The following is a 25,286-nucleotide window of genomic DNA, read 5'->3' as shown; positions in this document are numbered from 1 at the left end:
AAATTTAAATTAATTAGAGTCTAAGCTCATTAATTAAGATCTCAACTTTATAACAAAAATCTTGACTTGATAGCTTATAAAAGTAATTAAGTTAAACCATTTCATAACTCATAAGTACTTATTTTGGTTTCAGGAGGAGGATGCAGGGGAGACTTTGAGTTCCATACATTCATCAGAGTTTGTAAGTATTATATTATTTCTATTTTATTTTACTTGTCTCAACTATCAAACTTCAAACTTCATCAATATTTGTATGAACCTTCAACCTTTATCTCTCCATCTCTGTACTCCATCCGCGGTCTGCCATCTACCAATCTTAGAAGGAGAGGCGGAGGAGACCGGGGCGTGGGGCGGACGACTGAATATGAAATTTGCTATTCTTCGCGAAAAAAAATAAAATAAAATTTGAGACAGTTCAGCTGGCCGGGGTGGAGGCCGATTCTGGCCTTCCTCAACTCGGCCAGGCGCCACCTAGCGCACATGCGTGATTTTTACAACACTGATTCCATCTTTATCTTCCTTATTTATAGGAGTTTGTTAATATAGGTTGAGTTGAATGTATTGGCAGATTTATGGAATGGAATGGATGAAATTATAGTTTGTTCTTCACTCTTCTCTGCAACTCTCTACAAAAAAAAAAAAATAACTGATTGAAATATTTTATTTTTAGGAGACGGTGGATCTCGCAAGTGCCTCAAGTCATGAGGCGTCACATATGTATCATACAGAGATTGCCTCACTTACATTTGTAAGTTGCACTTTTAAAAAAAAAAAAAGAAACTATTTCATAATAAGCATTATTGATTGCTATAGAGATTGAGGAGCCTTTGCTAGTATCAATAGAAGTCTTTAAGTATTACACTCTTTTTTATTTTATTTTAATTACTTATCTAATTACAACTTCTCTTTTAGTGTGGCCTTGAACACTAAGTCAACAATAAAACAACTTTGAGTGACTTTGCACCAAGCTTGCACTTCTTAAGGTTTTCACAAACCCCTTTATTACTCAGTCCTCTACCTACATACAATAAGGAAAGTTTTTACAATAAAAACATAAAATTTTCTTTTCTCCCCAACTTTTAAAGACTTTGAAAGAATGAATCTTTTGAAATTACAAAGTCTCTTTTTCTAAATGAAACTTTGGAGAATTTCTATGCATTGCTCTTTTTGGATATCAATTCTTGGTTGCGTATTACTTGTGTCCTTCTTCTTCAAGCCTTCATCTCTATTTATAGTTTAAGTTTTGAAATTATGTGTTAGAGATAAATAATTTCAATATCAAATTTGAACTTGATATGATTTCAGTGATTTGATGTGTTGAAATTTTGCTTCTGCTACTTGATTTGATAAAATGTTAGGATAATCTTTTTGATTTTGTAAGATTTTTCCTAATATGGCAAGTTATCTTCCTTGAAAATTGTGAAGTGTACATAAATTAGTGTAGTTGAGTATAGCTTAGAAGTGACTTATTGTTGCCTCCAACGGGCGACTAAAAATTTTTAGATGTTCAACTTCGTCCTTTTAGAGTATCTCTTCATATTTCACTTTATAGTTTCTTCATCTGACTTGCTTAGATACGTTTGAGCTTCTTGGAAAATAATTGTTACTTCTTTTGGACCGTAAATTTAAATTAATTAGAGTCTAAGCTCATTAATTAAGATCTCAACTTTATAACAAAAATCTTGACTTGATAGCTTATAAAAGTAATTAAGTCAAACCATTTCATAAGTACTTATTTTGGTTTCAGGAGGAGGCTGCAGGGGAGACTTTGAGTTCCATCCATTCATCAGAGTTTGTAAGTATTATATTATTTCTATTTTATTTTACTTGTCTCAACTATCAAACTTCAAACTTCATCAATATTTGTATGAACCTTCAACCTTTATCTCTCCATCTCTGTACTCCATCCGCGGTCTGCCATCTACCAATCTTAGAAGGAGAGGCGGAGGAGACCGGGGCGTGGGGTGGACTGCTGAATATGAAATTTGCTATTCTTCGCGAAAAAAAATAAAATAAAATTTGAGACAGTTCAGCCGGCCGGGGTGGAGGCCGATTCCGGCCTTCCTCAACTCGGCCATGCGCCACCTAGCGCACATGCGTAATTTTTACAACACTGATTCCATCTTTATCTTCCTTATTTATAGGAGTTTGTTAATATAGGTTGAGTTGAATGTATTGGCAGATTTATGGAATGGAATGGATGAAATTATAGTTTATTCTTCACTCTTCTCTTCAACTCTCTACAAAAAACAACTTATTGAAATATTTTATGTTTAGGAGACGGTGGATCTCGCAAGTGCCTCAAGTCATGAGGCGTCACATAGGCATCAAACAGAGATTGCCTCACTTACATTTGTAAGTTGCACTTTTTTTTTTTAAAGAAACTATTACATAATAAGCATTATTGATTGCTATAGAGATTGAGGGGCCTTTGCAAGCATCAATAGAAGTCTTTAAGTATTACACACTTTTTTATTTTATTTTAATTACTTATCTAATTACAACTTCTCTTTTAGTGTGGCCTTGAACATTAAGTCAACAATAAAACAACTTTGAGTGACTTTGCACCAAGCTTGCACTTCTTAAGTTTTTCACAAACCCCTTTGTTACTCATTCCTCTATCTACATTCAATAAGGAAAGTGTTTACAATAAAAAATAAAATTTTCTTTTCTCTACAACACTTAAAGACTTTGAAAAGAATGAATCTTTTGAAATTTCAAAGTCTCTTTTTCTAAATGAAACTTTGGAGAATTTCTATGCATTGCTCTTTTTGGATATCAACTCTAGGTTGCGTATTACTTGTGTCCTTCATCTTCAAGCCTTCATCTCTATTTATAGTTGAAATTTTGAAATTATCTGTTGGAGATAAATAATTTCAAATTCAAATTTGAACTTGATCTGATAAGATGTGTTGAAATTTTGATTTTGCTACTCGATAAGATATCAGGATAATCTTTTTGACTTTGTAAATTTTTTTGATATGGCAAGTTATCTTCCTTGAAAATTGTGAAGAGTGCATAAATTAGTGTAGCTTAGAGGTGAGTTATGGCTGCTTCCAAAGAGAAACTAAAAATTCTAAGCTAATCAACTTTGTCTTCTTAGAGTGTCTCTTCAGATTTCAATTTAAAGTTTTTTTTTTCATCTGACTTGCTTGCATCACACTTGAGCTTCTTGGAAAATAATTGTTACTTCTTTTGGACCGTGAATTAAAATTAATTAGAGGCTAAGCTCATTAATTAAGATCTTAACTTTATAACAAAAATCTTGACTTAATAGCTTACAAAAGTAATTAAGTCAAACCATTTCCTAAGTACTTATTTTGGTTTCAGGAGGAGGCTGCAGGGGAGACTTTGAGTTCCATCCATTCATCAGAGTTTGTAAGTATTATACTATTTCTATTTTATTTTACTTGTCTCAACTCTCAACTATCAACCTTCAAACTTCATCAATATTTGTATGAACCTTCAACCTTTATCTCTCCATCTCCATCTCTGTACACCATCCGTGGTCTGCCATCTACCAATCTTGGAAGCAGAGGCGGAGGCGACCGGCGGAGGCGTGGTCGCGTGGGGCGGACGGCTGAATATGAACTTCGCTATTCTTCGCGAAAAAAAAATAAAATAAAATTTGAGACAGTTCAGCCGGCCGGGGAGGAGGCCGATTCCGGCCTTCCTCAACTCGGCCAGGCGTCACCTAGCGCACATGGGTGACTTTATAACACTGATTCCATATTTACCTTCCTTATTTATATGAGTTTGTTAATATAGGTTGAGTTGAATGTATTGGCAGATTTATGGAATGGAATGGATGAAATTATAGTTTATTCTTCACTCTTCTCTGCAACTCTCTACAAAAAACAACTGATTGAAATATTTTATTTTTAGGAGTTGGTGGATCTCGCAAGTGCCTCAAGTCATGAGGCGTCACATAGGCATCATACAGAGATTGCCTCACTTACATTTGTAAGTTGCACTTTTTTTTAAAGAAACTATTACATAATAAGCATTATTGATTGCTATAGAGATTGAGGAGCCTTTGCTAGCATCAATAGAAGTCTTTAAGTATTACACACTTTTTTATTTTATTTTAATTACTTATCTAATTACAACTTCTCTTTTAGTGTGGCCTTGAACACTAAGTCAACAATAAAACAACTTTGAGTGACTTTGCACCAAGCTTGCACTTCTTAAGGTTTTCACAAACCCCTTTGTTACTCATTCCCCTATCTACATTCAATAAAGAAAGTGTTTACAATAAAAAATAAAATTTTCTTTTCTCTCCAACTCTTAAAGACTTTGAAAAGAATGAATCTTTTGAAATTACAAAGTCTCTTTTTCTAAATGAAATTTGGAGAATTTCTATGCATTGCTCTTTTTGGATATCAACTCTTGGTTGTGTATTACTTGTGTCCTTCTTCTTCAAGCCTTCATCTCTATTTATAGTTTAAGTTTTGAAATTATGTGTTGGAGATAAATAATTTCAAAATCAAATTTGAACTTGATATGATTTCAGTGATTTGATGTGTTGAAATTTTGCTTCTGCTACTTGATTTGATAAGATGTTAGGATAATCTTTTTGATTTTATAAGATTTTTCCTTGTATGTCAAGTTATCTTCCTTGAAAATTGTGAAGTGTGCATAAATTAGTGTAGTTGAGTATAGCCTTAGAAGTGAGTTATTGTTGCCTCCAACGGGCCACTAAAAATTCTTAAATGTTCAACTTCGTTCTTTTAGAGTGTCTCTTCATATTTCAGTTTATAGTTTCTTCATCTGACTTGCTTAGATGATGTTTGAGCTTCTTGAAAAATAATTGTTACTTCTTTTGGACGGTGACTTAAGATTAATTAGAGGCTAACCTCATTAATTAGATCTTGGTTTTATAATAAAAATCTTGGCTTAAGTAATTAAAACCGGCCTTAAATTTTCTTGTCATGCAAACCGTGGCCTTTCTTTGTCATGCAAAACTGTGACTTTTCCTCCCTTAAGAAAACATGACATTTTCTTCTTCATAAAACATTACCTCTTCTTTCTTGTACAAGTGTGGCCTTCTCTTTCTTGTAGAAGTGCGACCTCTTCTTCGCTAGTGGAAGTGTGACCTCCTCTTCTTTTTCTTGCGTAGCATGACCTCTTCTTTCTTGAATCAAAGCGTGACCTCTTCTTCTTTAAACATAGCATAACCTCTTCTAGCTTAGTGAAAGCGTGACCACCTTCTTTAGACAACAGTGTAGCTTTTCCTTAGCTTTTTGTTTCTTCATTAATTTGTGCCTCTATTTTGTTTATTGTTCTCTGTAGGACTAGAACTTCATATCCACTTCCATAGCTAAAATTTAGAATCTTGGCTCTTCCTTAGCTTTATTTATGTAAATTATATGTATTAATCATCGTAACAAGAAACACAGATGACATGCATTTATTAAAAAAAAAAATATATTATCTTTAGGAACTGTACTTGATGCAACACACAGTTTGCATCTACTAATATTACATTTAGTGCATTAGTTTAGTAACATTAGCCACCTTTTTTAAAGATGATTGCTGACCATTCGATGATCGCCGATCGTCCGTGTTAGTTGTCAGAGTGACGCTCATGATATATAGTTGTTGTACTAATTGGTTGGGTTGACAACTAACACAATGGACCTTGCATTAATTGCTTTGGTTGACTTCCAGCCTTATGCTGCCTCAAGTCCTCAATCATCCCAAGTTGAACCTTAAACTTGTATAATTCATCCAATTATCCCATCAAGTACAAATCACTATGAATTTTAATAAATAAAAATTTGTTATAAATATTTTGGGTTCAGGAAATCAAGGAACTCTCGGATGCCTCTGACCAGGAAGCTACACAAGATGTTAGTACTTTTTTTTTTTTTAATTTATTAATATTATTTTTTATTAATATTATTTTTTTTGAAAAGATTAATATTATTAATTTGTGTATTTTCATTTCAGGGGGTTGAATATCCTCTAATAGATGTGGATCCTGAGTCACTAATGGATGACACACTAACGGATGACACGGTAAATATTACAATAAATAATACAATGCATGCATATTTTATTTGATTTGAAATTGGTATTGAATTTTCTATAATAAGTATTACTCCGTATAATTTATATCATAAGTAGGAGACAACTATCTTAGCTTCAACACGTCTTACATGTTAAAATCTAGGAGACGATCTCATAAAATTATTATTATTATTATTGCCTAGACTAGAAGTAAACTTTTTTGAATTTGTGTTCTTTTATTTCATTGTAAGCTAATTGTTATATTCAAATATCAGGTCGACGACCCTCTTGTGTCCGATCCGTTTAGGCGTTGGTTCCGTCACATACTTTTAACATTTCTTATGAATGTATGCTTAATCATTGCCGTTGGTACCCTCATTGAGAAATATATAAAAGGTGAACCAATCCTAGTGCCTGTGGTGCCTATGGTCGTGATTTGCACTGTCACTTTTTTACTTTGGAATTCTGCGTTTGTGTATGTATATCGTCATGATCTGTAACTCGTTTGTCGCATCTATTGAATTAAATAGTATTAGTAGTTTACAAATTTAAGAAAATTAGGCTATAGGGTATTGAAGTTGGTCTACAATTTGTAATGACTTTGATAATTGATTCTTAATTGGATGTTTGTTTAATTTTAGATTTTAATTATTTAGTCTTAGATTTATCACCCCGTATACTTTGTCTTGTCGTTTATGATCGTATTTGGTTGTATACATATGTCGTTTATACATAAAAGTTTAATTTTTTCACCAATTCTAAGAAAAGATTTTTGTTTTAAAATTTAAAATTGCTCTTATTTTTGAAGGATTAAATGATGATATATGTTGAAGATTTATATAGTAAAGGTGTATTTGAGTATTTCAAACATGTTATTAAGGTTATTAAATAATATATTTGTGAATTGTGAAGTTAAATATTATTTTAAGGTTTGATTAAAAATGATGAGAGAGAAAAATCACATGAATTAACTTTAGGAAAAAAATTGCGGAGAGATAAATCTCCTAACTTAACTTTATTTACAAAATATTTATTGAAAGTTAAAACGCAAAGTAAGAAGCAAAAATATAATTTATGCATGTGAAGTACAATCCGAAAAGTAGGAACTCAAAAGTTAAAATCACTTTTCGTCTTCACTGGCGGATAAAATCCGCACTTTACGGAATGTATGTACATGCATTAATTCCAAATTAGTCATCAATTATCAATTTTTCAAATTAAGTTCTCTATTATTAAATTTGTAACCAATTTGATGAAAATATTAAATATCCTTGCATTTAACAAGGGTAACTCACAAAAGACCAATTGTGTATGAATTTAATAGTTGAGAACTTAATTGTTTAAAATTAATAATAGCTGACTAATTTGAAAATTATGCTCAAAAGGTTAATATATATATATATATATATATATATATATATATATATATATATATATATATATATAGTTATTCTTTCCAATGCAATAAGTCTATCATTCAAAAAGTATATGAACAGATACTACATTGTAATAGAGCCAATAGTATTTAAAAAAAAAAAGTCTATCATCCAAATTGAGACTTGGCTTTCTCGCCCCAACATACCCCTAACACAGAACAAAGGATCAGTTGTAAAAAATAAAATTAAAAAAAAAAAAAAAACATTTGTCTTCAATAAAAAACAAAAATAAAATTGAATTCAATTAAAAAAACAAAAACAAAAATAATGGTCCGGTTCAATTCCTCTGCTCTAAATGAGCTCAACATGAGAGTCGGTGGCATAGGTTGTAGACCTGCGTCCACTTTGCAAAGTGAATTTGAGTTATATTTACAATTTTTGAATTCTATATTCACAATTTTTAAATTCTATACTCACAATATTAGAATTGAATATTCATAATTTTAAATCTCGATACAAAAAATTACCGAGCTGTATAACTCTATATTCACAATTAAAGAAATATATATTTACAATTACAGAACGTCAGAACTGAATATTTACTCTTGAGTTGTTTTCAATAACTTTTTTAAAAAAAAATAAAAAAATAATTATTAGTTGAGTATTCAGTTCTAAAATTCACCAAATTTGTGAATAGAGTTCACAATTTAAAGATCATGACTGCAAATAGATTTATAATTCATCAAGCTCTTAAGTGCCTGCCTGGATTCCATGTTGTGCCCGGCTGAGCAATAGTCAAAGCAACCCCGAGGGACCAAATGTGGTACATTATTAACAATTAAAGGACTAGATTTATTCAAATTAATTGACAGGGGCTAAATTTCTAAAAGTTAAACAATTGAGGGGTCAAAAGTGCCGTTTTTCCTTACTATTATTATTACACATGAGTATTTTAGTCTTTATATCACTTTTTCACTTTTCAATTCTAATAATTATATTTCTCCCTACCAAACTACGTAATTTTAATCCCTATCATTTTTTTTTAGTTCCCCACCTTAATTTTCCCTATCGAACTACAATTTAATTTCTTTCCCTCATAATTCCTTGTTTCCAACCAAAGGCCATGTTAATAGTCTTATGACATTCAAACCTGTGACTATTAATGACATTGGAAGAAATATTGATTGTCATGAAAATTTTTGGTGTTGGACAATATATGTGATTTCTATTGTTAACTGATTGCTTACTATATATGAATATAGGTTTTAGCTCTTCATAATTAATTTAATTTCATTGTCAAAGTTCAATTTTTAATGCACGATATTGGTCCTCGATCGGCCTTGCAGCATTGTTGCGCCCCTCAGTGTACCATAAATAGAATAGGTATGCATGTTTTCTGATTGTGTTGGCAATATTGGCTTCCTCTTCCTCTAAACTAATCTCCAAGAATTTATACAGGTTCCTTTTAGAAGTGTGTAACCTTTGGATAATTTTGCATTAACCGTTTTTAACCGAACTTTTTCAATTCATTTAATGGTTTTATGAATTTTTAAAACTTCAGTTAACGGTTAATTCGATTTGAAAGTATCGGTTAACCGAAGTTATATATATATATATATATATATATATATATATATATATATATATATATAATATTATGTTAAATATAAGTATGTAACCCTACTGCTATCGTCTCTCACTGAAATTAGAAATCAAAATTATTAGTATACGTTATTTTAATTGAATTTATTATTATACGTATTATTATAGGTTTTATTTTGAAGATTTTAAATTTTAGTTTAAAAAAGTTTGGTTAATCGATTAATCAAAAAAAATCCGATTCGATTAATTCGGTAACACACACTTCGGTTCAATTCACGGTTAAAGGTTTAAAATTTTGATTAAAACAATTCGGCTAACCGAACGAACACCCTTAGGGGCGTTTGGTTCAAGGTATCTCAGATTACCTTGGTAAGCTGAGTAAGGTAATCTTAGATTACCGTGTTTGGTTTAGGTAATCTGAGAGGGTAAATAATACAAGATTACCGCCACGTAGGATATGAGAGTATATTTGAGGTAATCTGGTTACCAAGTTTTGATTAGGTAATGTGAAATTACTTTTCAATATTCCAAAACTGCCCTCATTTATTTCTCTTTTATTGAATTGCATCTTAATTGTACGCATTCTATTATTATTATTATTATTATTATTATTATTATTGAATTACACATTGCATTATTATTATTATTATTATTATTATTATTATTATTATTATTATTATTATTATTATTATTATTATTATTATTATTATTAGAAGCAACTTGTTAAATTTTGAATTATTAAAAAAAAATTGCAATTTACACCTTTCAATTTCTATGAGGGCATTTAAGTAATTGATGTAATGTAATCTAAAATATAACCTTCAACCAAATAAGTTAATGTTACATTCCTACAACTTTAACCAAACACATCAGGTAATCTTACATTCATAAAATCTCACATACTTACCCACATGTAATAGGATTACATGTGGTAATCAAAGATTTCGTGAACTAAACGCCCCCTTAGTCCTTTTTGGTAAGGTTGTCTTTCTCCCTCTAAACCCTATCTTTAATATCATCAAGTCTCATTTCCCCATCATCTTAGTTCATTGCATTCACCGGGAACGGGGGAGGAAGGAATGGACTCGCCTGTGAAGAAAAAAAAAAGGCGTGAAATGATCAAAATACCCTCATTATTTTAACAATTAAAATTGTCCGGTGAAATTTGGCCGGCAAATTGGCCGGAGTGACCAAAATTGACAAAAATTGCATAGTTAAGGTACTAAATTAAGACTTTTAAAAGCAAATGATTGAAATTAACAAGACCCTATAGTCATGTGACCAAAATTAAAATTTCCTCTATTATATATAACTAGTATTTGTCCGTGCAATGCACAAAAAATATATTATAAAAATATACTCTATATGAGGTTCATTCATATATAAATTTTTGTTATTTAATAATTATTATGTGTGAATTACTATGATAAAATTATGAACATAAATATATTTACAATTAAAATAATATTTAAGGTGGGTGATTACTACAAATCTTAAACTATATTAAAAATTTAGTACATAGTATTTAATATTACAAATTTTTAAGAACTTAGTAAACTACAATACTAATTGAATTACAATTTTAGAGTCACCACGGATCAAAATTTTTTAGACCTTTGAGATTTCTAACTCTAGATGTAGCAACATACAATTGACCTTTAAAGACCAAAATCACAATCTTAGTTCGAACATTGATTTTTTTTCTTCCAAATACTATCGAATTAAGTGTGTAATCAATAAAAGATGAGAACTAATAATTCGAGAATATAATCTTAATGTTATTAAGCCCACTTCACGTCAATTAAGTTGGAGAGTGTTGTTGGATAGTATCCGATGAATCCACGAATAACGCATCTTTGTCTCCGTAGTCCTCAATATGCACATCAACGATCTTAAATATTAGGCCACCTAGCTATGCTATATATTAATTTCAAACTTATGGACTTTGGGGTTGCATGCATGCTTCTTAAAGCCATATGGTCTTGTGAAAATTAAATGCAAAATTTTTTAAGGAGGAATTATTATTATTATTATTATTATTATTATTATTATTATTATTATTATTATTATTATTATTATTATTATTATTATTATTATTATTATTATCCTATCCTATATATAATAAAGCCCTATGCCATATGGTCTTTGAAAATTAAATGCAACATTTAATTTTCACAAGACCATATGGCTTTATTATATATAGGATTCTGATTTAGGCTAAAAGGGTTGTCATTTTTTTTTTTTTTTGAATGATACTAGTTCTATTACATTGTAGTATCTATTAATATACTTTTTCAACCTACTAAAACACAAAGAACCAATAACACCTCCACTGAGGCTCGAACTCATAACCTTCTAAATGAAAGTTCAACCCGGGTACCATTAGATCACATAGTCTTGGTGTTATTTTGCTTCTTTGAAAATACAAATTTGTCTTTATAAGAGACTAGTATATCACTCGTGCGATGCACGATCATATTGTTAGAGTTACAATTAAAAATAGTAAAGGCTCAGATAATAGCAAATAAAAGTAAAAATATTTTATAACATTGCACATAACTAAAATTACATATTATTACAAATTTCTTTGTAAATAACCTATTTAGTAATGTATAAAAATCCTCCACGTTCGTCACAAATTAAAACTTAAAACCCTCGGAATTATTATATAATAAAAAATAAATAACATAAGCATCTACAAAAGTACCACGAGTCAATTGAATTTTTGGCGTGTTCACAGTTAATCATTGGTTGACAATCCTTTGAACTAATAGTTGCACTCGGTTGTGAATTTTCATTTTATAAGACAAAAAGATAGTATTTTACACATGCAATGCACGGTATATAAAATATTTTTAGAATATTTCATTAAAATAATAATAACAGTAATTAAAAACTTTTAAGAATACAATTACTACTAACAGTAATAATAAAAATAATAATATGAATACTAATACTAATAATAAAATAATAACAATAAAACCAATAATAATAATATAAAATAAGTTAAGTAATTTTAACATCAACATAAAGCATATTTTATAAAAGATATTGATTGTGGAAGTTTTTTACATGTAAAGAAAAAAAAAAAATTGTGATACTAACGATCTAATTTTAATTTAAAAACTCTACAAATAATTTAACCAATTGATACCCGGGTGAAGCATGAGACATAATTTTATAAATATTTTAATTATTTTTTATGTAATATTTTTTTTTAATGCTACTGGCTCTATTACAATGTAGTAATTGTCCATACTTTCTCAACCTACTAAAACACAAAGAACCAATAATGCTTCCACTAAGGCTCGAACTCACAACCTTCCAAATAGAAGTCCAACTCAGGTACCATTAGACCACATAGTCTTGGTATTTTTTTTTTTATGTAATATAGGTTTCCAATAATATTATCATTTTAAAAAGTTTATCTATGTAAAATGACACTTTTTCCCCCTAAGTTATATATTTATAGCACTTTTCCCCCCTCAATTATTTATGTAAGCACATTAGCCCCTCAATTATTTTAAAAGTGGTGATTTTCCCCCCTGATATATTAAATTGACATTTCTATCCTTAAAGTAAACATTTTATTTATTTTACTTCTTCAACAAATTATTGTGTATATGTAGCAATGACCACGGTTCGGTTCGAACTGAATCGGACACTATAGCAATCGAATTAAAAGTTTTCGATTATGATTCAGATCTAGAATCCAATATTTAGATTTCAATTTATTAAATTTATGAACCAAAAAAACTGGATCATGAACCGTGAACCAGCGGTTCCGAATCTGGTTCGTGATTTTGAACCATCTTTATTTTAAAATTTTATTTTATTTTTTATTTTAAAATGGTCTAAATTCAACAATAAATTTAATTTATTTTTTCAGTTCGGAACATGAACCGGTCATTCCAATTTGCGATTTTAATAAACTCTAAATATCGCGTTTTGATTCTAAATTGTAATTAGAATATTTTGGTTTGGTTGCTATAATATCTGTTTGGTTTGAACCAAATTATAGTAATAATTTGTTGGAGAAGAAAAATAAATGATATATTTATTTTAAGGGTAAATATGTCCATTTAACATTTTAGGGGGGAAAAAGAGCCACTAAAATAATTCAGGGAGGAAAAATGTTATAAGTATATCACTCAGGGGGGGAAAGTGTCATTTTCTCTACTATAAATGTAATTAGATTAGGCCCTGAATTCATATTGATATAATTAAGGGGGGTGTATTCAATCCAGACTTTTAAAGAGTTTTAAAGAATTTTACTGACTTTCAAAGTTTGGGGGTATTCAATTTAGACTTTTAAAGACTCTCTAAAAGTTTACCGGTATTCGATTCAGACTTTTCAGAAGTCTTTAAAAGTATACTGGTATTCATTTCAGACTTTTATAGAGTCTTTAAAAGTCTACTGGTATTCAAATATTTATCAACTTTCATAGACTCTATCAGAATAGGATTTCTGTAGACTTTTTCTTCATTAATATAAATAGATGAAATCCGACCCTCCAACCCCAAACTTTTCAATTTTCTCTACAGACTTTTTTCTCTATCTAAACCAGACAAATTCTTCATCAATTTCTACCAAATTTTACGGTACGTTTCAAACTTTTCACAATACTATACTTTATAATTTTTTTTTATTTATGCAATTTTGTTTTGCTTTTCTTAATTCTGTTCGCAGCAGCGAACATGCTGCGAATAGCAGCAGCTTGCTACTGTTCGCAGCATATTTTAAATCTGCTTAAATCTGGTGTTATGCTGCTGTTCGCAACAGAAATCTTCTATAAATTTTTGTTACAATCAGTAGATTTTTTTTTGAAAGCAACCAGTAGAATTAATATACTCAAATTTTTACAAATTCGTTTTATATAATTAACATAATTTTATGTTATTATTGTTCATTAATTATTAATATATGTATTTGTGTTAAGTTGAATTTTTTGAGAGATTCTTATTTGTTTTATAGTAATGGGGGATCAAGAAAAGAGTAAAGGTAAAAATAAATTTAATGGAAATTATGCATTGTGGGCACCTGAGGAGAGTATTTAATGGTTTATAAAAATATATTTTTGTAAAAAAATTATAAATAGTATATTAATAAAAGTTATGAAATGTTTGTAAGGGTGTATTCAATTTAGAGTTTTAATGACTTTTGTAGACTTTTTAATATGAAAAAGTTTTTAAAAGTCTATAAATGTTTGTCCTATGAATTTTTAAAGACTCTTACGAAGTTGATGAAAGTTTAAAAGATTCTATGAAAGTCTACAAAATCTCTACAAAAGTCATTTAAAATCCATCACTTTAAAAGTCTTTGAAACTCTTTAAAAATCTTGATTGAATACACCCCCCTAAGTATATTATTCAATGCTGAGCCCAAACCAAAATTCTATTGATGATTCACTAAATTTTTAGCCCAAAACCCGAGCCCAATACCCCAACTATAACTACCCAATAAGAAACCCTACACCATTTCTGCAGACGATTCATCTCCTCCCCTCTAGATTACTTAGGGCTTGTTTGGTTATCAGCGGTTAGTGATTAGCGGTAGCGGTTATCAAATAGCGGATTGTATTAGCGTGTTTGACCAGCAGATTGTATTAGCGATTTATAAAAAAGTGTTTGGTAAAATTAGCGGTTAACATGTAAAATGACATATATACCCTTATAATAATTAATAATTAATAATTAATAATTAATAATTAATAATAATAATAATAATAATTTAAATAAATAAATAAATAATTTTAAAAAAAAAAAAAAAAAAAAAAAAAAAGAAAGAAAGAAGGGAGCAGCTTGCTGCTCCCCTCTTGGCCCTTGAATTCCCACTTTTCCCACCGTCCCACATCGGTGGGAAAAGTGGGAATGGAGCCTTGAGACTCCTATTTAAGGAGCCTCAAGGCTCCATGAATTCATTCGTTGCCCATCCCAAATGGGCAACATTGAGGAGCCATTTCGGCTCCTCATATACAAGTTTAAAGTTTTTTTTTTCCTTTTTTTAATAAACAGGGGCGTTTTGGGAAAAATTTAATTTTCCCCAAAATGCTAACCGCAAACGCTGTATTTTGCAGCGTTTGCGAACCGCTGCTAACCAAACATATTCGGATCCGCCGATAACCAAACATGGCCTTAGACAAAATCTCCTAGCTAAGCTGGTTCGGACAACTTGGGGTTTCAATGGAATCGCCAGTTTGCGGTAAAATCTTTCAGTTTCTGTTTGAACTTTTCCGTTCCTATCACTTTGCTCGTTGAAGAATTTTTGTAAATCTAGGTTTACGTTTCTTTGCATCCCGTATTTTATTTTATTTTATTTATTTATTTATTTATTTATTTATTTACATATTTGTTGTTTTCCAGTTCACCTGGAACGTTATCTAAGCAGAGTGGAGTTTAGTGGAGCAATCTGAAGGTTGTTGACTCTCGTTATGGACTCGATTGTCGTCAAGGTTTGGTTTTTGCCCATGATTGGACTCGATTTTCATCAAGGTTTTGTTTTTGCCCATGATTCTGTTTTTTCTTGATTTTTTCTAATTGTATTCTTTTTAGTGTATGCTTGGGTTGTTGATTTGGTCTTTGTTTTGTTTTTTTTTTTTTTGTTTTTTTTTTTTGTTTTTTTTTTTTTTTTTTTTTTACTTGTTCCTGAATATGCCACTTATTTGAACTGAACTTGTAGGATGTTAGGGGTTCTTTGATCTTTCATAATACTCCGATGGTTCTTTGATCTTTCATACTACTCCGATCAGATGTTTTTTTGGACTATGTTTGTTAGTTGGCATCCTCTATTCCATGTGTTGTTTTCGTAGTTTTAGATGAACAAATACCATTGAAATAATTTTTATTAACCATGGTTTTTAAATAATCCTAAAATGATTCCGATTTTTAGTTGACTATGTTAATTGGTTGTCAGATCTTCTAGTGCATGTGTTGTTTTCTGTGTTTTAGATGATCGAATAACATTCAAATAATTTGTTGTTAACTATTTATTGTTTATAATCAACTTTAACTATATTTGTAAACACAGATTTGTTATTATTATTAATTAATACAACAAATGCAAAAAAAAAAAAAAATGATTTGAAAAGACTGATGAATGTCAATATATAATTTACGTCTAAGCTTCATTTTCTTTTTGTAGTTCAAAATTCATCCAATTTCTTCCTATGTATTTCGAATTTCAGATTATACCCTACTAACTTGTTTTTTTCTATTGCATGCAGTTTTCTAAGATATTCGACTATGCTTCAAAAAAGATAAGTTTATTATTCAATACACTAATCTCTACTCGTTTTCATATATTGCATCTGTCAACTTTTTTCTTAGTATTGTAAAATACTCTGTACTGCTTTTCATATATTGCATCTGTCAACTTTTTTCTTAGTATTGTAAAAATTTCTGAACAAAAATATGAATTTACTTACCTTTGTTGTCCACATTTCCGTTATATGTTGTTGGACTGTTGTTTGGAGACTTCAATTCTGATCAGCACATCTCAGTTCGTGATTTTTTAAAATGTTTTACCATGTTATAGGTCATGTCATCGCAGTTTTCAAATTTATGTATGTTGCGGTGATCTCCATCCTCACTAATCTGTTTTCTGTTATTCTACTAATTTAATCTGTTTATTTATTTATTTCTTGTACTAATAAGTTATTCTAAGTGCATTTATAATAATTAAAAAAAAAGAAAAAGAAAAAAGATACATTGTGTACTAACCTTTGTTATCAGGTAGATGTCTCCTCTTTTTGCCAGTAACTGTAAAACTTGTTAATTTCTTCATGGCTGATGCAGTTCCTAATCTCCTGATTTATCTGCTGTGATCTTAAAGGAATGCCTGTTTATCAAAGTGCTTTTTCTTCTAGTACTAGTTCAAACTCAAGGAACTCATCATTTGTTCAAGGAGGAAATGGACGTAGTTTCCATAGAAGTCCTTTGAATTCTGGGCTTTGGATTTTGTAGATCTTGGATTGTGGGTTATGCATCTGGATGAAACTTTGGAGCTCTTCTCATTCTGTCCATTTCGACAACAATTTGGAGGATTTTGGCAGAACTTTAAGTTTGAGGAATTGGCTGTCAAATGTTTGTATTTATAGTTAAACTAATAATTGTGAGTTATTAATTATTAATTGTTATTGGAGAGTGAACTATCCGTCTTTAATTTCTAGGTGTTGTAATCATTGTATTAATGTTTAAATAAATGTTATTAATGTTTTTATGATAAATAAATGTTGTGGCTGTGCGGATTCCCAATAATAATTATTTCAGTTTTTTTGCTTGGGAATGAACATGCACGTGTTGACTGGAATTGGCGGGAACTATGGTTTCTGCTTTATTATAATAGAAGAAGATGTTTAATAAAATTAATTGTTTAATATTAACATTCAACAATTTATAAGGATATGTGTATGTACAATAATAATTTTTATTACAAAGGAAGGGAGACACCCATATATACTATCTACGCCTTCACTAAAGGCTCGAACCTAAAACATCCCACACAAGGGGCCAATCAGATACCAATGAACTACAAGCCACTTGATATGTACAATAATAATAATAATTAATAAATCTTCTTTATAATAATAAACCAATAATAACTAAATATCAAAATTAAAATTAATGAAAAATATAAAACAAAATTAATGAGATAAATCATTTAAAAATTTTAAATGGGGAGGTTTTAAATTCAAAACCTCCTCCTTTCAAAAAAAAAAAAAATCAAAATCAAAACATCCCCAATAGTCAGTTAAAATTTTTAAAAATTTTAATTTGTTATGTATAAGAGCATTTTGGAAAAATTTATATTCTTTTTTAAAAAAAAAAATCGGTAATTGCAAACCTTATTCAAATTAGTGTTTTTTCATCTATTTGAACCAACAAAACTAATTACCAAACATGCATGTACGTTAGCTGCTTGACTTAGTCAAACAAGTAATGTGTGTCAAGCAGCTAAAAACTAATCCAAAAATTTGTTTATTAAATAAGGTCATAATTTTTCACTAAATTAAATTTTAGTTTATTTTTTTGGTGTAAACCACAATGTAGTCCGGGTCTTTCTCTGTCCAAGTTCACTCAGTTTAGTCCGAGAAGTTGGTCCAAAGAGAATTGTCATTTATGGAAATTGAACCCGGATTATCCTAAAATTCTATTCTACAAATAGAGCTTATTTGCAACTTGAACTACATGTTGGGTTAATTTTAGTTTGTTAGTAATAAATCTATACTCTGGTATATATTTGAGCCTTATGAATCACCTCCCTCATCCTTTAAGTAGGGGATAAGATGGAAATTTTGAAGCAATATAGATTTTTTTGTTAGATAAGAGAAACAAGATCATATTAATTTTTAACATTTACTCATTTTAACCATATATCTTTATACGAAGAAGCTCAAAATGAACCGTAACTATTCTCATTTGTCAAGGACATTCCATGTAATACTTTCATGCATGGTCAATTCAACAATGTATTAGGTACTAAATACTAATTTACCACCCAAAAAAAAAAACAATTACTAATACTAATTAATTCAATCCTTATCACAGCCCACCCTACAAAAGTTCCAAAATAAAACTATCATACTCTGTGTGTGTGTGTGTTTTTTTTTTTGTCTTTAATTTTTCTTTCAAAACAAGGATCTTGTTGAATAAAAAATCAAACTTTACATGAATAACCTTGAAGATCATATTGAATAAAGAAATAATGTTTCGTAGAAAACGCGCGGGAGCTCAACTAATTAGCTATTGAAATTAAAACATGCATTAAATTTTTTTTTTTTGAATACACGGTATACTTGCTTTACAATAAATATGTATAATTGTGGCATAAACATGGCTAACAAAATTGTGAATATAAGTTTGAACTCTAAATTTAAGGCTCATCGACTATTCATGCGCTAGATACTAGTGGAGGGAGAAAATCTTGGACATGTCCCTAAGGGGCCGTTTGGTTCACGGAATGTTAGATTACCTTAGGGAATGTTAGATTGCTGGGAATGTTAGATTACTAGGAATGTTAGATTACCTTAGGGAATGTTAGATTCCTGTGTTTGGTTAAAATTGAAGTATGTAATATAATCAACAAAATTATTTTATATGCTAACATAACGTAATAAAAATAAAAAATATATAATTACAATATATATTTTTAAATAATTAAAATTAAAATGGCAAAATTTATAAATATCCAAGGTTATCTTACATTACCTAAGAAAATGAAGGGAATCACATTCCCTTCAAAATCCTATGTGGAGGGAATGTTTCATTCCCTGAGAATGTTATATTCCCTCAGATAATATAAACCAAACATAGGAATGTAAGCTCTGGAATATTATATTCCCTTGGTTATGTAATATAACCTGAACCAAACGCCCCCTAAATGTTTGTTCATTAGTACCCACAACAAGGATGAATCCATGCCTTTTTTTTTTTTTTTTGCCTAGAAACAACAATATTCATGTATATTGCAGGATTAAGGACGCAGTTAACGTAAAATAGATACTCCGATCCGTATTAAAACATGCAATTAACCTAGAAAACATGGCAAATTAAATTTTGAGCTTTAATTTTGGTCTAATGATTCAAAACCACATTTCTCGATCACCAACTCCCTAATACGGGTAAGCTAGGCTTTTCATCAAAATTAAAGCAGAGTCATTTCTAGCTTGTGGGTGGAATGAAAATTTGGCGTCCCTAGTTTTAACAATAAGCATTCGGCGGGCCAAATATTCCAGTGAACAGCATGGGTCGCCCTGTCTCAGGATCGTTATGCCATAGAACCGTGTTCACTATGGACGGTGAACACGGTCTCAACGGTAACAGTGCACCGTTATTTTTTGTATTTTTTTTCTCTTAATTAACCACGTGATTTTTCTTCTTTAGTTTCACATTTTGCGATTTTACTTCCTCTTCGCGCAAGCTTCTTCAACATAATCTCATAAAAAAGAAAATTCATAATTTCATAACTTCACATTCATAAATTAATGTCTGCACATTCATAATTGCATGTATTTATGAATGTGCAGTTATGAAATTATGAATTTTCTGTTATGAAATTATGAATTTTCTGTTATGAGATTATTAATTTTTTGTTATGAGATTATGAATTTACAGTAAATTCATAATCTCATAACAGAAAATTCATAATTTAATAAATGTTTTTCTATTATGAGATTATGAATTTACAGTACATTCATAATCTCATAACAGAAAATTCATAATCTGATCAAACGCGCGCCGTTAACACCACATTAGCAAAAAAAAAAAAAAAAAAAAAAAATCCCGTAAAAACGGCACCGTTTGAACCCGTGTTCACCATTCATGGTGAACACGTTTTCAGGGCATAATTTGCCCCTATCTCAACCCCTCTTACCCTGGCCTAACCATGAAGTGCACCACTAATAGAAACAAAGAATAATGTGGTTTCCTCCCAAAGACCTTGTCGGGCCGGGGTGTGGGGGGCCCTTAGAGTTGGGGTTCAGCCTTTTGGAATAAAGAATAATGTGGTTTCAACACACTCCATAATCCACCCACGGAAACATAAAAGATAATAATTGTGACAATAATTGGTCATAAAAATAAGGGAAAATTGTAAAAAATGCCCCTCTATAATTGACCAATTATCAATGTTACTCCTGAATTATGAGGGTTGTAAATGTTGCCCCTCAATTATTAAAACGGTGCACTTATAACCCCTCCGGTAACGGATCTGTGAATTCCCGTTAGTCAATGGCGTTATATGAGGGTAAATATGTAATTGCATTATTTTTCCTTTTTTTCTTTTTATAATTTTCATTTGTTTCTTTTAACCTTTTTAACAAAAGCTTTTAACCTTTTCCTTTAACCCATTCGACAAAAGGATACAGACAAACAGATTACATTATTTCCTTTAACCCATTCGACGATTGAAGGACACGAAGCCGAAGCCGTCGCCGACATTAAGCTTTTCTTCCGTTCGTGTGTTCGTTCGCCGATAACAAGTATAAAACTTCTTCTTACTGTCTTCTTCTCTTCTTCGTGAAATTGTTAAAAACCCTAACCCTATCTTAAATTCTCATTTAGTACAGAGTAAATTGGTAGGAAATCGAAGCTTGGAGTATGCGATAATGACTAGTCGAAGGCTATCTGGACTAACTGCTACACCCAGATGTAAGTATTAAATTGAATAGTAATACTTTAATAGGAATTCGAAGATTGTTGTCTGACTTGTCATAAATGGTTGTACTATAATAGTAGGGACCCCTTAATAGTTTGTTGTTCTCTGGTTTGTATTATCATTTACTGAACATGTGTGATGGTTATCTGGATTCTCCCATGTGTGTAGGTCCCAACATTGTGTGAATTAAGCAATTTTTTATTCTACCCAGATTAGTGCTGTTTTTGTGGTCCCCAATACTGTGTGTTGCCAATAAACATGTCGATTTAGTGAAATTGAGCTTTGTTTTTGTGGTCCCCAGTAGTTTGACTTGAAATTAATGTACATATATGCTATTTCTTTACTGTCAGATGATGAGGTTGGTATGTACACTCTCAAACTGTATTATGGTGGAGATCTAGTGCTAAAACCTAGAGTTGAATATAAGAATGGTAGAATTGAGTATTTTGACAAATTCTCCGGTGAAGAAGGTAGTATTTTAAAATTAAGAAAACTGGTAAAAAGTTTTAAGTTTTGTGATAAGAAGGTGAAGTTTTGGTTTAAATGTGGTTCTAAGAGTTATCCTAAAGTGAGACAGATTAAAACTGATGTTGAACTGTTGAGTGTCATGTATGAAATTCCCAAAAATAAAGAGGTTGAAATGTATGTAGAACATCTAGAAGATGACCAGTGGGACTATGAGGTACATGCAGATGGGTACATTTCAGATGAGTTATGGGTAGAATCTGAAAGTAATGTTCCATTACAAGGGGAAAAGAATTTGTTACTTTGTCAACTCTACAGAAGAAGAAGATCAAGGTGTCCAAGCATAACAACAAAAAGCAGTCTTAAATTAGATAAAGGTGTCCAAGTAGTTTTGTTTTTGTGGTGAAAGTAGATGAATGCACATCTTTTGGTGAATTATACCTAACTTTGACAGTTTTTTGTGATTAAATTAGATGAATGCTTAACTTTGGCAGTTTTTTTTTGTGCATGAATTCTGCCAAACTTTTGCAGTATTGAGTACTTTTGTAATTGGGCAGAATCAACTCTACTTATGTATTTTGTGCTTTTAATGAATTATGCACAGCTTCTTATGATCCTTTGTGACTTTTTGCAGTATTTTGTGTTTTTTTTTTTGACTATTTGCTATTTGGCAATATTTTGTGGCTTTTGCACTTTTGTCTCTTATTTGATTTTGAACAGCACATTGTGCTTTAGAACAAGGCTTTTTAAACAAGATTATTAGACAACAACATGAACAAGAAAGAATAATATGAAAATCACCATAAACAACTTCACTTCACTTTTCATTCAAATACAAAATAATATACACCATCACCTAGACACCTATACAGTTTCATTTTGATCTAGTCTCTAATTTGTAGCAAACACCAATCACTTCATACAAAATACAAAGTGGATTTATTTCAACTGTAATATACCATCACCTGCAATAACAGATTTCCACAGCCCTTTCCAAATTAAGGGAAGTATTAATCCTACACTTAATTCCCCCCCCCCCCCCCCCCCCAAAAAAAAAAAAAAGCATATTTCTCCCTCTTTGGTTATTCAAAGAAAATTCCAGCCTAGTAATCTCTACTCTCAGTTGCTGCACCTCAAGCTCCTTCTTTTCCATCTCAATTTCAAGTTTCTGGAATTCATTCTGATGCTTATCCAATCGTTTAAGTAGTCCTCTGATCAATTGTGCTACTCGCTCATTCACATCAAAATCTAACCACTGGAAAAAACGACAACTTCCATGCCCCTGCAATTATCCCAACACACTAAATTTAGGGTTTATTCAAAATTATTTAAAAATGAACATTTGCAATCACAATTACTTACACCATATCTTTGACATGCTCGATATCTCTTTCCTGGATTCGCATAGCTCCAAGACATTTTGACGGGTGCAAGAAGACCACAATGACAACGTATCTCCTCCATTGATGAACATGAAAAGCTTTGGCTTACCCCAGACATGTCTTTAAGCAAAATCCCATGTTCTATTAATTAGGGTTGTTAAGGAGAAGAGAAGAAGAAACTAAGAAGAAGGACAAACCTGGTTGTCGGTGGCCGGAGAATAGAAACGGAGATTAGAGGCCGGTCGTAGCAGGTGCGAGGTCTTCAATCGGTGACAGTCTCAATGAGGAGGGGAAATGGAAAATATATAAAGAAAAAAGAAAAATAAGTCAATTACATATTTACCCTCGTATAACGCGATTGACTAACGGGAATTCATAGATCCTTTGCCGGAGGGGTTATAAGTGCACCGTTTTAATAATTGAGGGGCAACATTTACAACCCTCATAATTCAGGAGTAACATTGATAATTGGTCAATTATAGAGGGGCATTTTTTACAATTTTCCCTAAAAATAATATGTTTGATTTACCTTCACAAAAAATATAAAAATATTTTGGAGAGAAAATTTTGTGGCCTGAATTTTATATATATTATAACAAAAATTTTGATACGTATATAATAACCTTTCAAATACCAAAATATTTTTTAAAAAAAAATTACAAATCCAATAAACATTGGACAACGAAGAGTTACATAAAGTAATTAATAAAAATATTTATTTTAATAATAAATATATAATAAAGCAGAAACATTTTGGTAATAAAAGAATAGCTCACTTCCCGCCCATTGGAAACGACAACGTTTTGTCCATTGCAATTTTTTTTTTCATTTTTTGGACAACGAATCATTTTAAGCAGTGTCGTAGTGGGTTAGCTGTTTCCAACAAAAAGTAGTGGGTTAGGTTTTCAGATGTTATAATCAATTTTTCCATTTACCAATGTACCCATTTATTGAATAGTGTACTCAATAATAAATAATAAATATACTTCATATCTAATATCTAATATTAGATGACAATTTACAATATACAATACAATGAATCTGAACACATTAATGCAGTGAAGAGGTAAAGCAAAAAGGCGGTTACACGCGTAATATAATTATTTATAGCAAATACCTAATGTGACGGACTGACGGTTCGCTTTACAATGAAAAGACTGTAGCTCGAATTTAATGTATTAATGAATCCATTTTTGGGAATCCAATAACGTATCAAATCAGATAAGGTTCAATGGGCCCAATGAGTTGGCTATAAATAATGATTGTTTTTTGGCTTTTCACTCTTCCTTCAACTGCAATACAAACACCACAACAGAAAAGCTATAGGAATTCTTTTAGTAAGAACATCTGAAATACATGAATTTCAGAGTTCAAAATACATGAACATCTGTTTTATGATGATGAGGTAAACATACCTTATTTATGATTTTTTAATTGTAAGGTATTGATGGATTTAATTACCCGGGGTATACCCGAATCACTAAATCCGGATAAGAATAGATATAATAAATAATAATAAATAATATAGAACGATATAGCAAAAGGGCCGTGAGACCGTATATTATATTAATTGCCGTAAGAATTGGCTATTACAGAGATTCGGTAAGACAAAGTGTGTAATAAGTGTAGAATATAGAATGAATGCCCTTTGTTAGGAGTTAGGATAAGGAGGGGGGTTTTTATACAAACCAAATCCCCCAACCGCCTCCCCCTAAATCGGGGGGTGGTTGGATCACCATTTTGACCGGGTCCGGGCGGACCAGTCGGGTCGGGTCCCAAGCTCGGGTAGGACCGAGCTCCCCGACCCAAGCCCCACGTAGGTCAGGTCGGGTCGGGGCACCTCCGTGGTGCCGTAGGTCGGGTGCTTGGAGCTCCAATGTGGTGCCCCGGGTCCGTGTTGCTCTCGGGCTCCAATGTGGTGCCCCGGCCGGGTCCGCGTTGCTCCTAGGCTCCAATGTGGTGCCCCGGGTCCATGTTGCTCCTGGGCTCCAATGTGGTGCCCTGGGTCCATGTTGCTCCTGGGCTCCAATGTGGTGCCCCCGGCCGGGTCCATGTTGCTCCTGGGCTCCACCGTGGTGCTTCGGGTCCGCGTTGCTACCCCGGGTCGGGTCGTGGGTATAATATATCCATCAGGTATATTATTTGTGTTAAAGGCTGTGAAAATAGAGTTTACCTATTGTGCTGCATTGAGCCCATTGAAGATGATGAAGATGACGACTTTGCGATAATACCAAAATTACTGTACTCTATTTCTAACATTCTCTCTTGAGTTTAATTTTGCTTGTTTATTGAACT

At 31.3% G+C, this 25,286-nt stretch overlaps 1 protein-coding gene and 1 long non-coding RNA gene across 2 annotated transcripts; both read right to left on the bottom strand.

The window, feature by feature from the left end:
* Positions 1-10,544: 10,544 nt before the first annotated feature.
* Positions 10,545-19,493, bottom strand: LOC109169932. Its single transcript, XR_002052300.1, has 3 exons — positions 19,440-19,493; positions 12,278-12,285; positions 10,545-10,555 (listed from the first exon to the last, which is right to left on the bottom strand). It is a non-coding gene; the product is annotated as an uncharacterized LOC109169932 (long non-coding RNA).
* Positions 19,494-22,570: 3,077 nt separating this feature from the next.
* On the bottom strand, positions 22,571-23,124 carry LOC109169835. The gene is made up of 3 exons (XM_019318724.1): positions 22,972-23,124; positions 22,713-22,891; positions 22,571-22,574 (listed from the first exon to the last, which is right to left on the bottom strand). Exons 1-3 carry the CDS (start codon positions 23,107-23,109, stop codon positions 22,571-22,573), a joined length of 321 nt encoding a protein of 106 aa, XP_019174269.1. The 5' UTR covers positions 23,110-23,124.
* Positions 23,125-25,286: the final 2,162 nt, after the last annotated feature.

The sequence above is a fragment of the Ipomoea nil genome, unplaced genomic scaffold (assembly GCF_001879475.1).
Source record: "Ipomoea nil cultivar Tokyo-kokei standard unplaced genomic scaffold, Asagao_1.1 scaffold3321, whole genome shotgun sequence".
In the NCBI taxonomy this organism is placed as follows: domain Eukaryota; kingdom Viridiplantae; phylum Streptophyta; class Magnoliopsida; order Solanales; family Convolvulaceae; genus Ipomoea; species Ipomoea nil.
The sequence above is the reverse complement of the archived record's forward strand: the minus strand, read 5'-3'. Positions and strand labels throughout refer to the sequence as shown.